Raw genomic sequence first — 15,866 nt, forward strand, 5'->3', positions numbered from 1 at the left:
GGCTCTGGGTCTACCTCTTAAAAGTCACCTGCAACAGCAGATATTTTGTAGACAACAGCCTATTAACTCACTAGGGACCAGGACTTGGATGAGAGCTGAATCAAAATTCACAACAGTGATAGAATTCACTAGGAATCTCCTTGCTCTATGAATAAACTAATCTTGAGAAGAGATGACTGAAATTGTTTAAAATTTGCAATAAATTCTCAAACTCTGTAGAGGTAAAAAGTTTGTGCTGGATTTCGACTAAATTTGAACAAGTTGTTCGACCATAGTCAAGACAGTTCAGACATGTTAGAGACTAGAAATTGTGCAATATCATATTTTAATATTGTATTTTAAAAAAAAATTCTTGCAACCAGTGAATATCAGCTCAAACACAGTAATGTTTGCTGTTCCAATTAAACCAATCTTACATACACTATTAAGTATAGACATTTAAGTTCAGATAATCTGAAAAATCCAACATATTTTAGTTTATTTTAATGTCTTAATTGCCAGCTGTGGAGTTGCAAGTTCCACCGTCTAATTTGTATTAACAGCTTAGCGCTTATTAAAGGCTTAGCCTGGTGGTTGATATTTTCGATATTGGTTCAAACTAAAGTTTGCATTCATCAAATTTGCCTAGTAAAAATACAACTGAGGTTGCAGACATCTTTAGTTTAGAGCAGTGGCGTCCCTCCCCCGCGCTGACACCTGGTGTGGGAAGGGTTGTAGAGTGTTTAAAAAGGGGGCGTGGCCTCACAGACCGAACCCCCATTTTAGTCACTCTGGGGGGTTCCAGAGGTGCGGATCACTCTGTGTGCAGTGACGGCTCCCTCGGTGGGTGATACCTGGGTACAGCCCGCACCTCCCTTGTGATGCCACTGGTTTAGAGAAATATTAGGGAAAAACATAGGTGGACAGGGGAGAGGACAGCACCTCCTTCATGGCAATAACTAGTGTACTAACAAAAAAGGAAAAAATATTTAAGATATTATTAGAAAAAAGAACCATGTGCAGGGCCGGAAAAAATAGTCTGACGGTTCTGTCCATGTAGCCTAGGAGGTGTGACTCCACAAGCAACTTCATATTGGTCCATGGGAACACCACTATGGACCAATAGGAAGGCTGGTTAACAATTACACAATCCATTGGTAGTCTATTATCTAGTGTAAAGTTCATGTGTCTCTTTGCACATAGTGAAGACACCCATTTTATGTCCCGTGTCTGTGTCTCAATGATGCATAACTCCCAGCATTTAATTTAATGAATTGGGGCACTAGCCACAAAGGGAGTGTGGCAGCATCATGTTGGGGGCATGGTCATGTAATATTGAAGGCATGGATATCTTCCACCAGGTGTGTGTTTGTAGCCCTTATAATGCATTGGAAACCCCCAAACCTCATCACCACCCACGTAACACCTCTGCTTTATCATGTGAACCAGGTTATCGGGATGGTAGGATAATCTCCAATAATCAGGACAGTTTTTTATTATTATTATTATTATTATTATTATTATTATTATTATCCAGCTCCATATCAAGTGCATACCAAAAGTAAAGTACAAATATAACAGGACCTGAAGTGCATACAAAAGTACAGTGCAAACATAATAGGATAAAATACTATATAAATGGTAGCCAAAAACCACACATCAATGCACAAAAGTCACTATAAAGCTGGGTACACACTAAACAATTGTGTACCCAGTGATGTCGCCCACGATCCCAGCGCCAATGGGCCGACATATCGGGCGGTCCGTACACAATGGGTGATCCGGTGCATAGCGCTGCATGGGATTGCCAGCCGCATCACCTGATCGTACTGCATGTACATAAGATCAGGCGATGAAGCCGACGACCACGCGGGAGCGCGCACTGCATGATGTACTCCATACACACTATACATTTTTTAACGATTTGTCGTTCTGATGTGTCGGAATCGGACAAATCGATAAAAATATTGTGCAGTTTGTAGGAACCCTTACCTAGCATCTAGCACTGGCTGAACCTGTACCCCAGTTGATGGGCACAGCAGACAGGTTCTCAGCCACTGATATCAACAGGAATGACAAGGGGAAGGTATGGTGGCAATAGCAAGGAAAAGAAGAGTACACAAGGGCAGAGGGCCCTGCCTGGTGTAGTTTACATTCTTTAAGGGAGGAGAAGTCAGACGTGGGTGACACTGGGGTCTGTGTAGTGACAAAATGGTAGTTTAGGAGGATAGTTGGCATACTTTGATAAAGAAATGGGTTTTATGGGCCCACTTGAAGCTTGGCAGAGAGGTGGTGTGTCCAATAGGGAGAGGGAGTATGTTCAAGTTGTAAAGTGCGACTCGGGAAAAGTCATGGAATTGGGAGTGGAAGGAGGTAATCAATTGGGAAGGGAGTGTGGTCATTGGGTGGCCAAAGTCGCCGTGCGGGCTTGTGGAGGGGTATGAGGTTAGAGATGTAGGGGGGATAGTATGGTTGGGCCGAATAAGAGGAGATTGAATTGAAATCTATTGAAAAAGGGGAGCAAGTGTAGGGTCTAGCAAAGTAGGGAGGCAAAAACAGGGAGAAGGTAATGGGACTCGGGAGGGTGGTAAGACATTAGACATGTTGTTTCAGAAAGCGATGGAACATCCATGGGGAAATGGCAGAAAGACAGAAGGAGATGCAATAGAGAAGAGAGGTCAGGGGAGGAGATGTAAATCTTTGTTTCAGCATCATTGAGATGGTAATGGAGGCTAAATGAAATGATGAACTCACCAAGGGAGAAAAAGAGAGGACCCTTATGGGAAGCCAACAGGTAGAGGGACCTAAATACAGACAGTTGATAAAACTGCATGATCATAGATATGGGTTTAACCTTCAAAATGGCTGCCTTATAGAAGTGTACCAGCAATGTCACTGGTCCATGGGCCTAACTACCAGGGGTGTATTTAGAGGGCCCATGTTCATTCACCATCCGTAGCCCCCTCTTCTGTCTTCGGTGGCCGCGGCATACTGACACATTCAGTAGCCTGGAGTGTACTGCTTATGCGCAGTACACCGAAAAAATGGCGTGGCAGCTATTTTCCCTGCAATTTCCCTACTACGCATGCGCAGAACACCGGGAAAGTGGCGGCTGCGCCCACTTTCCTGGAGCTCTGTGTAGCACCACTCGAAGCCGACATGGGACATCAGAGAGGTAAGTATTTGGAAGTATGGGTACAGGGTGTGCGGTGTGTGGGCCCGTGGGCCCCACACATCCTGCACCCATTATAGATACGCCCTTGGTAACTACCATAGGTGCAAGGGATGCAGCTGCTAAGGGGCTCAGAGCTGAGGGTGGTCCATCTTCCTTGTCAAAGTTATATGTGTTATATACATTTTTCACCATTGGGTGGTACATAGGGGCCCTTACAAACTTTTACGCCCCTGCAATGGTCCCTAATGAATTAATAGGTTGCCCTAGACTACTGTAGAACTGACCAAAATAAAAATAGTTTAGGGGCTTTTTTTTTAAAGAGCTTTGTATATGAATCCACACATTCTTATCACTAAAAGTAAAGGTACAGTAGCTGCTTACAAGAGAGGATAGGTTGGATATATGTAGACCTTATAATAAAAATAAATATGCCTACTCTATTGTGAATCACAAATGTATTGTCTGATTACATTGTTAAATATTGGTGTTGCTGGTGTTCTGTATCTGTACAATGTACTGAATGTAAATGTGATGCATAGGTAAGTGCCACAATCCAGTGTACATAGACATTGTGAAATAGAATTTACTAACAGGACAAATGATAAAGAGTTATGTACTAAGAGAATGAGTAACCTATGCACAGGTGTATAGCTGCACCATGACGTAGAATGCAATCTGCAATTATTGTGTGTAATGTAAGTGAGACAGTGAGAGGCAATGTGTGCTTGTTACGGTTTCAGTTCAGAATTACATTTTTGAGTAATATAAGTCTCACAGCTCACACAACTATCAAACTGCGGTGTGCCTGCGGGTGCGTATTGGTCGTAGATGGGCGACAGGCGGCCCTCCAAACTCTCAGTTACATCTTCCAGCTTGTAAGGCTTATCCAAAAGGTCTGCTGATATCTTATTACGGGTTGGGTATGAAATCCCGGCTGTCGGGATGCCGCTGGTCAGAATACTGACAGTCATAGGGAAGACGGGTAAGTGTTTTCCTAATCCCTACCCTAACCCTCCCACCCCGATGCCTAACCCTAACCTCCCCCCTCGTGCCTAAGCCTAACCTCCCCCTCCCCTCCCCGCACCCTAAACCTAACCTCCCCCCTTAGTGCTTAAACCTAACCTCTCCCTCCCCCTTTAGTGCCTAAACCTAACCTCCCCCCTTAGTGCCTAAACCTAACCTCCCCCCTTAGTGCCTAAACGTAACCTCCTCCTCCCCACACCCTAATCCTAACACTCCCTCCTCGGTGCCTAACCCTAACCCTCCCCTTAGTGCCTAACCCTAACCCCGCACTCTAACCTTAACCTCCCCGAACACCCCCATACTTACCTTCAGGATGCCGGCGGTCAGGTTACTAATGCCAGGATCCTGAAATGTCGGGATTTTGGCGCTGGTATTCAGACCGTCGACATCCCGCACTCCGGGATGCCGACTACATGCCCTTATTACAGATAGGTCTCTCTTTCATTGAGAAAACAATTCATTTAATTTACTACTGAGGTCAAAAGTGATGTGTGGCATAAAGCTGGGTACATACTAGGTCGACGTGTCGGCTGACCTGCCGACCTATCTGACGATTGGTAAGCGCATACACACTTACCGATCGCCTGCCAGATGTGCCAAGCTTGATGTCACAACTGGGCGGGCATTTAAATTTGCTCACCCAGTTGAGCTGTCACTCATCAGCGGGTCCCTGCGGCATGTGTACGGGTGATTGGGGGGTTGCCCGTTCACACCAGCAGGTGACAGGTGCTGCGGGGCCAATTCATTAGGTATAGGACGACGTCATTCACAGACATATCGGGTGTACACACCTGCCGATGTAGTATCAGTATATAAGCTGTTCAATGGAATGGCTAATATATCAGTGTGTACCCAGCTTAAGACTAATGTGTTACCTTTTGAAGGTTAGAGGGTCTCCCAATGCGGCACACAGAGGGAATTAGGGGCCTGATTCAGACCCGCTCGTGAGCGCATAGCGCTCGCAAGCGAGTCGATGGTCGGCAAGTGCGCACATGGCGTGCGCAATGCGAGTGCGCAAGCCCCGGAGCGAGTGAGAACTTCACTCACTCCGGGGCTCTCTACAGAATAGGGCTGCTGTCAATGTTGATCGACAGCTCGTCCCGTTTTGTAGGCGGGGAGTGGCGGTGGCTGGACAAACGGAGGCGAAGGAGCGCCTGCCGTTTGTGGGCAGCCCTACTGACATCATTTGTGATGTCATCATTCTTGATGTCAGAAGTGAAATTCCTGCTCTATTAGAGCAAGAAGTTCACTACTGACATCACGAATGTCAGTAGTGAAGAAGCAGGAAGTTCACTCGGGCTTGCGGGAACCGAGACCCTACCACAAGGGTCTCGTCGCAAGCCCGATGGTCGCGATAATCGCGACCATCGCCAGGCCGCAGCCCACAGCTATGCAAGCGGCCTGGAGGCAATTTTTTTTTTTTTACAAAATCCGCCCTGATTCAGAGCGAGTGCCTCTGAATCAGGCCCCAAGTTCCCTACCACTGGAATAAATAATAGCGTCTTGCTGTTTATATTCTAGTAGTTACAAAACCATTTATAATTTAGGTCATTACTTAAAGTGATTCTGAATTCTTTTATTAATGGCTCAAATAAGACAAACAAGATGTCTTACAGGCATTCACCTATTTTAATTTTTTTTAGCAGAAGAAATTAAAAAACAACATTTAGAAAGACAGAACAAATTCTAATATGATAAAAAAAAAGTCATAGCCCGACAAAAGCGAATCATTGGCAAGAAGAAAATTATGAGGGATGAGAACAAAAATAAGCACAGATACTGTATGTGCATAGGATGATGGGAGGAGTGATCCCGGCAGTATAGGGCAATTTATGGGCAGACCTCTTGCTGAAATGGGCTGCAGTACTGGTGATTAGCTCCGTGTATGGCACTGTACAATGACGCACATTTGCTATTGGCACTGACCAGTTCTTGAAAACTGATGGGCTCTAGAAAACACAGGTCAAAGGCCTGTATGAGTCTGTAATATAACAGCACTGGTAATACCCAGCACCTGGCACAGATCAGGATATTCTGCAAACATCTGGAAAGGTCCCAAACTTCCATCGCTATGGACCTGTACTCCCTCTGAATCTCTGGACTGTACCTGGACTCCATCTGTGAGTTTGGCAGCTCTATCTGCAAAACTGGCAGCTTTATCTGTAAAAGTGGCGGCCATTATGCCTATCATTCTCCCTTATCAGAATAGTGAGTATAGGCAGGGAGTTATATAATGATATGAGTTGCAATGTAGCAGTGAGTAACACTGAAGATGAAAAGCAGAATCTAATATGTTATCCTGATAGTAACAAGCAGCCAGGGCAGCAAGAGACTGTCCTCTAGATGTTACTAAGTAACATCAACCTGCTAATAACATTCAAAATAGATTTATCTAGCGCCTGCTCGGTAAGTTGCTACAATGCCAGTTGTCATCAAAGTTTCCTTTTAAGCAAAACACCTGCCCCACCGGCCTTACATTTCAGCCCTCTTCCTAATAAGTGCCAAACAATCTCCGCAATCCACATCAAAACGCAGCGTGACTGCTCGTGTTTTTTTTCCTTCTAATATAATTAATCCTAACTAATTTTCACTTCCTCTGCTGGTAGAGTTATTGCCCTTTTAAACTGCGTCTCCTGTGATGTCCATGGTTAGCTTTCATCAACCCAGAAAATAGGTCAAGATGCAGCTTTTCCAATTAACTGTAAAACATTTCAAGTAAAAAGGTGGTGTGTTTCTCCAGAGAGCAGAAATAGGTTGTACAATTTAAATTCATTTTCCGCAATGACACATAGGAGACCGGGACAGGCAGCCATTTCTCAGAGACACGTTCAGTTTTCAGACTATTATTTTTCACCATGCGTAACACAGGCAGCGGTGGAAAGTGCTGCCACCTAGAGGATTCCTGGTGATGGTGAAATGGAACGGCTTTGTGTACAATTTAGATCATGTAAAAAAAAAAAAAAAGCAGATAGATAATCTTTTTTTTTGTTAGAGATACTCAGGGGAACTATAAAGGAGGTTCCTGCTGCTGCTGGTCATCATTATCATCAGATACTTGCTCAGGGTTGAGGATGTGCAACAGATTTACCTACTGTGTCCACATCATATAGCAATTATGTTATGCAGCCTTATTTTACTCTACCTAAGCTTGACCACCCATTCCCTCTCCAGTTCCTCCTCTCCAGGACTTAAAGGAGATACTCACTCAAAGACCCATCCCCTGAACTTCCAAGATACCTGTCAGGCACCCGGTACTAGAACCTGGAACCCTGTGAAGAGTCTACCATGGTAGATCAAAGGAAGTATTGGTACACCTCCCTGGCAGGCATCGACTGTCTAGACTTTAGTAAGCCTGGACTCAGATACCTTATATATAGTGGGAGCTCTCATTTTACTAAGTTTATGAAAAATGGCCCCAAAAATTATTTATTTCTGCTATATGTGGCGATAGGAATTTGTAATCAGGGTGGTCGAGAGCTCTGACGGGTCGAGATACTGGAAAGGGGGTATGGCCAAATCCGTGAGGCGTGTCCACAACCCATCCTCCCCAAAAAAGAAAGCGTGCTTAGCACAAGGGGGCGGCTCCAGGTGAGCCCTGGCCTGTAACCTCCTCTCTGCGTGTATAGCAGCACAGCCACAGCGGCACATCAGCAGTGAGAGGAGACTTCTGCAGCAGCAGTCTCTGCTCTCTCTCACTACCCGATGTGGCGCTGCGCTGCTATACAGGTGCGTTCTGCGGTAGTGGACCAAGCGAGGAAGGCGGGTTGCTGACCAGGACCCCCGCTGGCCCTCCAACTGGCCCGAGCCTGGGCAAGCAGTAAACAACCCTGGATATTGATTTTTGGGGGCCTAAATACACAGAGTCTTAAATATCTCCTACAATATGTTTCATGATAAGTTGGTCACTAGAGTACTGATCAGTCATTGTTATGGACCGTATGTCTTTTAGATGGACAGGGAAGCCATATATTTAATGAAAATAGTAAATGTAAATGTTCGGAAAAAATAAGATTCTCTATGCTGGATGGCTTATAAATATATGTTTCTTCTTCAGGGTCCATAGGGGATCCACAGGGATACCATGGGGTGTGTGGTTGGAGAGATCCGGGCAAAAAACAGTCTAAGCTTTAGCTCCCAGAATGCACCGGTCCTCCTCCACATATACCCCGTCCCCAGCCACAGGCAGACAGTTTTACGTTTGGTGCCAGCAGGACCGGTCGCACCTTTAGACAGAGGGACTGCTTTGACAGCCCCAAGCTTTATGAGTTTGTTTATTTTATTGTTTTTATAGCAAGCAGTGAGACGTCCTGATGGGCGCCTACGCTACTGCTCCATCTACCCCCGCCTGTGCTGCAACTTCGGTGAGCAGTCCGGTGATGACAGAGGAAGCCAACGGAACTTGGCTTGCTGCTCCACTGGATCCCGGGAAGACAGGTAAGGTGCTCTCCACCCGAATGTCTTTCAACTCCTGGTGGACAAATGGGGCGCTGCCAGACGCAGACCTCATGGCCTCACGTCACAACCACAAGGTCCACAGGTACAGGTCCAGGAGCAGAGACCTCTCAGCTGCCTTCATGGATGCTCTGGCAATGAGGTGGGACTTCAATCTTGTATACATCTTTTCTCCGATCTCCCTCCTCCCAAGGGTTCTCAGAAAGTTCAAGCAAGAGGGCGGTATGGTGATACTAATAGCCCCAGCCTGGCCTAGGCGACATTGGTTCACCGACCTACAGAGTCTCTCCATAGACACTCCTTTTTCACTTCCTCTACGGCAGTATCTACTAGCACAGGGTCCTTGCGTGCACCTGGGCCTACCTTGTCTGTTTTTGACGGCGTAGCTCTTGAGTTATCCCTCTTCAGAGCCAAGAGTTTCTCACTCTGTGGTCTAGATGATCCTCAGGGCTCGTAAGTCTTCCTCAGCCGGCATCTATTACAGAGTTTGGCACAATTACTTTCAATGGTGCTCCCCCAGAGGCTATGACCCTACAGTTTGAGGGTCTCCAGGGTGCTTGCCTTTCTCCAGGCGGGGTTAGACCTCAGCCTCCGCCTGGCATCCCTTAGAGTTCTGGTTTATGCACTATCAGTCTGGTTCCAGCGACAGATCGCTCTACTGTCTGATGTTAGAACATTCTTTCAAGGCGTTCTCTGCCTTCAACCTCCTTTTGTCCCTCCGGTGTTTCCGTTGGATTTGTCCTTGGTTCTCCGAGCTCTACAGGCTCTTCCGTTTGAACCTCTGGACTCAGTAGACCTCAAGTGGCTGACAGAGAAGACGCTCTTTCTCCTCGCTATCTTCTCTGCCTGCAGGGAATCTGATTTGGCAAAGCTCTCCTGTCGCTTGTTCTTGATCTTTCATCCGGACAGAGCTGTCCTCCGTACACGAGCTGAGTACCTCCCAAAAGTGGTGTCCCGGTTCCATTTGAATGAAGAGATTGTGGTTACGGCCTTCCAGTCCTCGGATCTTTCTGCAGGAGAAGCCTCCTTGGATGTGGTTTGTGCTCTACGTAACTACAGTACGTGGATAGTACTAATTCCTTCAGGAAATCAGATTCTCTCTTTGTTTTGTATGACTTTCACAAGCGAGGGTTGCCAGCTAACAATCAGGCTCTGGCTCATTGGCTCCGTATGACAATCTCTCAGGCCTACATGCAAGCTGATCTCCCTGTTCGAAACAGGGTTAGAGCACATTCTACTCTTTCTGTGTGACCCTCGTGGGTGGTTCGACGTGGCGCTTTTGCTGAACAATTATGCAAGGCGGCCACGTGGTCTTCCGTCCACACCTTTCTCAGGTTCTACGCCTTTGATACCTTTGCCTCTCAGGATGCTTCCTTTGGGTGCCAGATTCTCCTTACTGCTCAGGAGCATCCCCACCCTTAGGGCAAACTGCTATGGGACATCCCCATGGTATCCCCATGTATCCTCTATGGACCCTAAAGAAGAAATTAAGAGTTATGGTAGACTTACATATGTTAATTCTATTTCTTCAAAGTGCATAGGATCCACTGGGCGCCCACCCTGATGCTCCTGGCCTTATTGGGTATTTTTTCTCTTGATCACCTGCATTTTCTGGGAGAGTGTTTCTTGACTGTACTGTTCTTCCTTCTCCTCTTTCTTGTGCCTGCCTTGGGCTTGTTTACATAACTGTCTACCTGTGCCTGGGGGTGGGGTATATGTGGAGGACCGGTGCATCCTGGGAGCTAAAGCTTTGACTGTTTGGTAGCTGGATCTCCCCAACCACACACACCCCATTGTATCCCTGTGGATCCTATGTAATAGAGCTAACAAAGGTAAGTCTACCATAACTCTTACTTTTACTGAACATGTAGAGACACAAAAAAGTAATTTAATATAGGGATTATTTTCCCTTTTGGAAATGAGTCCTTGTAAACAGTTTCGATGTCAAATTAATAACCCACAATCTAAATAATAGGGTTTTCTGGGCTGGAGGAAATATTGTAACATACTCATATGAAATGATGTCAGTACAAGGACATTCCAGTTTCTCCTGCAGCAATTATTACAATTTAAGTCATGGGAGAGATAATTATATACTGAGGTTGTAAGAGAGGGTCACATCCGATTTGAATAATATATAAATATATAAAAAGCAAAAAAAAAAAAAATACATTGGCAGCAACGTGGGTAAATCTGAGAGTCATTCATTTTTTAGTATTCTCTTACAAAATAGACTCTGTTGAATAAACTGCAATCATGCGACATGTTGTTGAACTAAAAGTACCAGCATGCCCTCTTATTTTTTAATTGGCTGCTGACCCTAGTGTGTGTGTGTGTGTGCAGATGCGTGTATCAGGGAATGTAGACTATAAGATGCCAATAAGCCAGGGGCTGATGTGAATGAAAAATATTCTATGTAAAGCTCTTCCTAATTTGTTGCGCTATATAATAAACAAAAAATAATGTTAATATAATTGTTCTTATTATTTTTGAGTAAACACAGCAGTTCTGACTAAGGAAAGGTAAGATATTGCAGCCTACCTACCAGCTTAAATATAGCATTATTATGTTTTATTTTATTTTCATTTATTTTTTTTACCTGATGTAAAAAAAAAAAAAGGTTTTCTGTTCATTATAACCTTTTGTTTTGTTTGTTGTTTTCTTCTTATTTGTCCTTACAAAAGTTGGACCATAAAGAAAAGTTTTCCACAGGGAGTATTGTTTCGATACGTTTTCACACACCCTGAGGAATCAGTATGTTTATAAATGTACAAAGATTCCGGCAGCATTGTGTACTATGCTAAATAATTCAACATTATAATAATTCAGCCGCACAGGACTAGCGTTTCTCTATCCCTCTCTCTCTCTCTCTCTGTGGGGAGGATGATCACACATCTTAGCCAATATACCAGGGTTTAATGACTTTTGCTGTATGTCTTTTTCTTTCCCTACTAGGAGGACAAGAGGACTGTATTCTGTCGTACGAGCCAGTAACCAGACATGAGAGTAAGTTTCTGCTAGGCTGTCGGTGTGGCAGATCTATCGATGATTTGTACTTATGTCAGATTGCCTGTTGTTGCCTACACAATATGGTGAAACAAATATTCAGCCTATCAATGAACTAGTCACATCACTGAGGCACAAGGTAAAGCATCTGTGATGTCTCATGCCGAAAGGTGCCTAAACACCAGACTACTCGCAAAAGTTGCGATGTCGTCAACGATTTCCCTTGAACGCCCCTGGCAGCTAGCTCCACCTGCACTCCCAGACAAGCGATATCTTGCATAAACTGTCCAATCTGACAAACGATCTGACTAACGACCTGAATCTTGTTAATGAGATTGGCTGTAGGTAAGATCTGAAGATGCGATGTACGAGCCGCGTGGACGCGCATCGACATCGTGATCATAAATGGACACTCACGATTTGGACATATTTTACACGATTTTACGTTCTGATGCGTCGAAATTGGGCAAATCGTGCAAAATTTCTAGTGTGTACGCACCTTATGAGATGATGAAGGGCTTTCCAAAGTGCTTAGCATTGACCTTGGATGTATACGTATATAATTTACTGTTTCACCGTTAAGACGGCTTCAGTAGAAGACTGTAGTCAAACCAATTTGCATTACATTGCCTAATAATTAAATCACACTTACAATTTACTGACTGTATTATACTGTTTCAAAGCTCTTAATGCAAAAGTTATTTCCTTCCAAGCTGTTGCAACAATGTAATAATGGGTCTGGTCATTGGGAGAATAAAAATATATCTTGAAAACTAAAAGACAACAAATAAGCATATGTGACTATGGGATAAAGCTAAATTTTCTTCTCTATTCCGCCTTTTACCTGCCGACATCTGGCCAGCTCAGAATAGTCATATCATGTACAGTATACAGTATGTTAGTGAGTTCTAGAACAGCCCATGTACTGGCAGGAGCATGCTCTGTGTGCTCCTAAGAAACATTGTGTGGCATCATTAAACTGCCAGCTCTCAGTGCATTGGTTCTGAAAGACATGAGCCAATTTACATAGCTATTTATAACACATAGTGATAGTGGAAGAGAGATATCTACAGTAGCTGATATTTGCATACACTACAGTACTTGCTTTCTCCTGAATTTCAGTGAGTCCCCCTGATTTTACCAGAGGTTAGCCCACCCTCCTGGATCCAATGCACTTCACTGGTGAAGTGGGCGGGATGAGGGAATGATGATGCAATTGGCAGTGAATCATTAAGCCCCACCCACCGCAATGAGGACACGCAAATCGCTGAATTTTTCAGAGAGGGCGGGGCTATAATGATGCTAATTACATCACCACGCCCCCACTTGGCACCTTGAAACCACACCCCCCCTCTACTGCGATCTCCTGGAGGGAAGCATCAAACAGTAATTAAGTTTGGATTAATGAGTTGCATGTGCAGTTATCCAGTGTTTCATTTATTATAACCGTTTGGGAATTGTTTTTGGATAACACAGTACACAAGGCTCAGAATGCGAAGTATAAACAATGAATTACCTGTCTTCCCTGCAGTTAATTACACCAGGCCGGTCATTATTCTTGGTCCTATGAAAGACCGGGTCAATGACGACTTGATCTCCGAATTCCCTGAAAAATTTGGCTCCTGTGTTCCACGTAAGTACAGTTTATTTTTATCACAATGGAGAAACAGACACGTAAATATGGATTGGGTACTCATTGCTCTCCACTAGTTCAGATAGACTCAGCGGAAGATCGAATGTATGGATAAGCTGCCCTACAGATGATGCTTTGGAAACAGACCACAGATACTTAAGGGATAAAGGAGCAAAGTGGAAAATTAGCTCTAATTTGTGATTTATTATGTTTGCAATGCATCATTTTGCTGAAGAGTCAAAGGCCCTCATTCAGAGCCGTACGCTCTGAGCAGAGCGCACGCTCTGAATGAGGGCCGGGCTCCATTTTCATGGAGCGTCCTCCTGGACGCTCGTATAGCTGTGGGTCACCACCCACAGGCTATACGAGCGTGCTTTGTGATGGCCGCGATGGTCGAGACCATCGCGACCATCGAAATTGCGAGCCGGAGCCTGCGGTTGAGGTTTTCAACCGCAAGCTCCGGAGTGATTTTGGCTCTATCAGAGCCAAAATCACTCCCACTGACATCACTAGTGATGTCAGTGGGCCGGCTTCTGACGGGAAGCGTTCCCGTGGGAACGCCCCCGTCAGGGAGGCACGCCCCCGGCACGCCTACCAAAGGGGGCGTGCTGTCAATCAACATTGACAGCACGCCCCCTTTGATCGGACACAACGAGCGAAGGACTTTCCTTCGCTCGTCGCGTCTGGCGCATGCGCACGACGGAGCTCCCTCCGTCGTGCGCATGCTCAGTGCATAACATCGACCCACTTGAGAACGGACAGCCGCTCGCGAGTGGGTCTGAATCAGGCCCAAAGTCCAATATATGGCCTGATTCAGGCCCAGCTGCTAGTGTGCGGCTTAACGCAGTATTCCAATTATCGGAACACTGTGCATTTGTAGGTTCCGTTCTATTGTGCATGTGCAGAACGGGTCCCGCGAGTGTGCTCACAGGACCCCCAAGCCACAGCCTGATTGCGATGCTTCCACGTTTGGGGGGCAGTGCGGGGACACGCCGAGCCTAGGGTCTGCGTCGGTGGACGCAGATTTCCTGGCCTTGCAAGCTGCCAGCCTGAGTAAGCTGAAGATTACTCAGACTCGCTGCTGCTGCCCAGGGCCAGATTAACAATGGGGCGGATGGAGCTACAGCTCCAGGCCTCCACATAAAAATAGGCCCATCAACATGACAGCATGATTACCAGCTGCCTAACTGGCATTTTAAGTATTTAAATAGAATTTCTAGTTTTCCCCCTAAAAAAAAAAAAAAAAATGCAATTTTTCTATTTCTATGTAGTTAAGGAGACATTGTGCCTCAGTGTAGGGGGTGTACACACCCAGGTGACTTTGACCACACCCACACAGCACTGATCACAGCTCTTCCCCTTCTCAGTATAGGCCCTTGAACATTTTAAGCTCCAAGCCCATGTGGGCCTTAATCCGGCCCTGCTGCTGCCGCTGGTCGCAACGGTGTTTCGAGGCATTGTCTACGGACGCTGCACTCGGATCACTATTGCGGTCAGAAGGTGCCTGCTTCCTATAGATGCCTCCTGCAGTATTTTAACATTTGCTGGACAGTATAGATCAGTCACTTCCTTGCGGCTGTGCAATACTGTCTGGACCTGGATCAGGCCTTGTGTTAACACCCGGTGACCCGCCATACCTCTCTGGTCTTAAAGGAGATGGACAGTCATTTTTTTATTTCTTCAATTATTAATAATTTAATTTGAAAGCATTTTTAATTATTTTTCTGCTCTCTTTATGGTTAAGAAGAACTACATGTAAAATGATCACCTTATTTCCATCACTAATGGTTAAAAGATTGCTGGGACACAGAGGAATACTAGCAGTCCTCCTAGCTACCCGTTGGGTTATATTCTACTGTCTCTTGGCCTGGAACGTCTCGTCAACACAAACGTAACCAGGCCAAGGGACACACTAAGCTGGTTCTGTCTTTTTAATGATTGCTGCTTTAAATCTAATGAATAAATAGCAGAGATTGCCCTTGTTCCTGCAACTCCCAGGCCACTAAATAGTCTGAGTGTGATTTGATGGACCCTGTCTAATGGTCTAATGCTTCAATTGGATATAACCTCTGTAATGCTGCTGATAATTGTGTAACCCCCCTTCAGTGTGCGGTGTGGTACATAGGTGCATTTGGAGTGATACACCTCCTATTGCCTCAGGCTAGCTCTCCAGGGTGTGGGCAATACCTGAGAAGGGGGTCCCTGCCCATGCAGGCTTTATAACAGTCACACATATAGATACAGGTATAGATAGACACATGCAGCAACAGTTCTATTGAATAACTTGGGCGCCAGACCTTCTCTTATAAAAATAAACCAATTTATTTCTCTCCTCCTGCACATGACTTTACAGGACAAGAATATGGTTACAGCAGCTTCTCCTCTCCCTCCAGCTCATATACTTGGCATGTCAGCTGGTATATGACAATCTTATGGATATGGTTACATTACATCACCCTCTTCTTCACCAGCACAGTCTTTAAGCATAGTCACAATGAATGCTTTGCATTTTACCCATATAGGTCCACCTGGCCCTTTGCTGGCTGGTGCCTGTAGTTCTCCACTTCATATGTGCAGGTCCACCTAGCCCTTCGCTGG

At 45.3% G+C, this 15,866-nt stretch overlaps 1 protein-coding gene across 5 annotated transcripts in view; it reads left to right on the forward strand.

Moving 5' to 3' along the window:
* DLG2 (discs large MAGUK scaffold protein 2) overlaps nt 1-15,866 on the forward strand; it is a 1,239,761-nt gene that overhangs the window by 1,211,112 nt on the left and 12,783 nt on the right. For all 5 annotated transcript variants that reach the window (XM_088479798.1, XM_088479797.1, XM_088479799.1 and 2 more), the window contains 2 exons: nt 11,585-11,635; nt 13,167-13,268. In XM_088479798.1, the coding sequence (XP_088335924.1) occupies nt 11,585-11,635; nt 13,167-13,268 (153 nt within the window). The remainder of the gene's footprint in view (nt 1-11,584; nt 11,636-13,166; nt 13,269-15,866) is intronic.

This window comes from Taudactylus pleione, unplaced genomic scaffold (assembly GCF_031769625.1).
Source record: "Taudactylus pleione unplaced genomic scaffold, aTauple2 ptg000245l, whole genome shotgun sequence".
Lineage (NCBI taxonomy): Eukaryota > Metazoa > Chordata > Amphibia > Anura > Myobatrachidae > Taudactylus > Taudactylus pleione.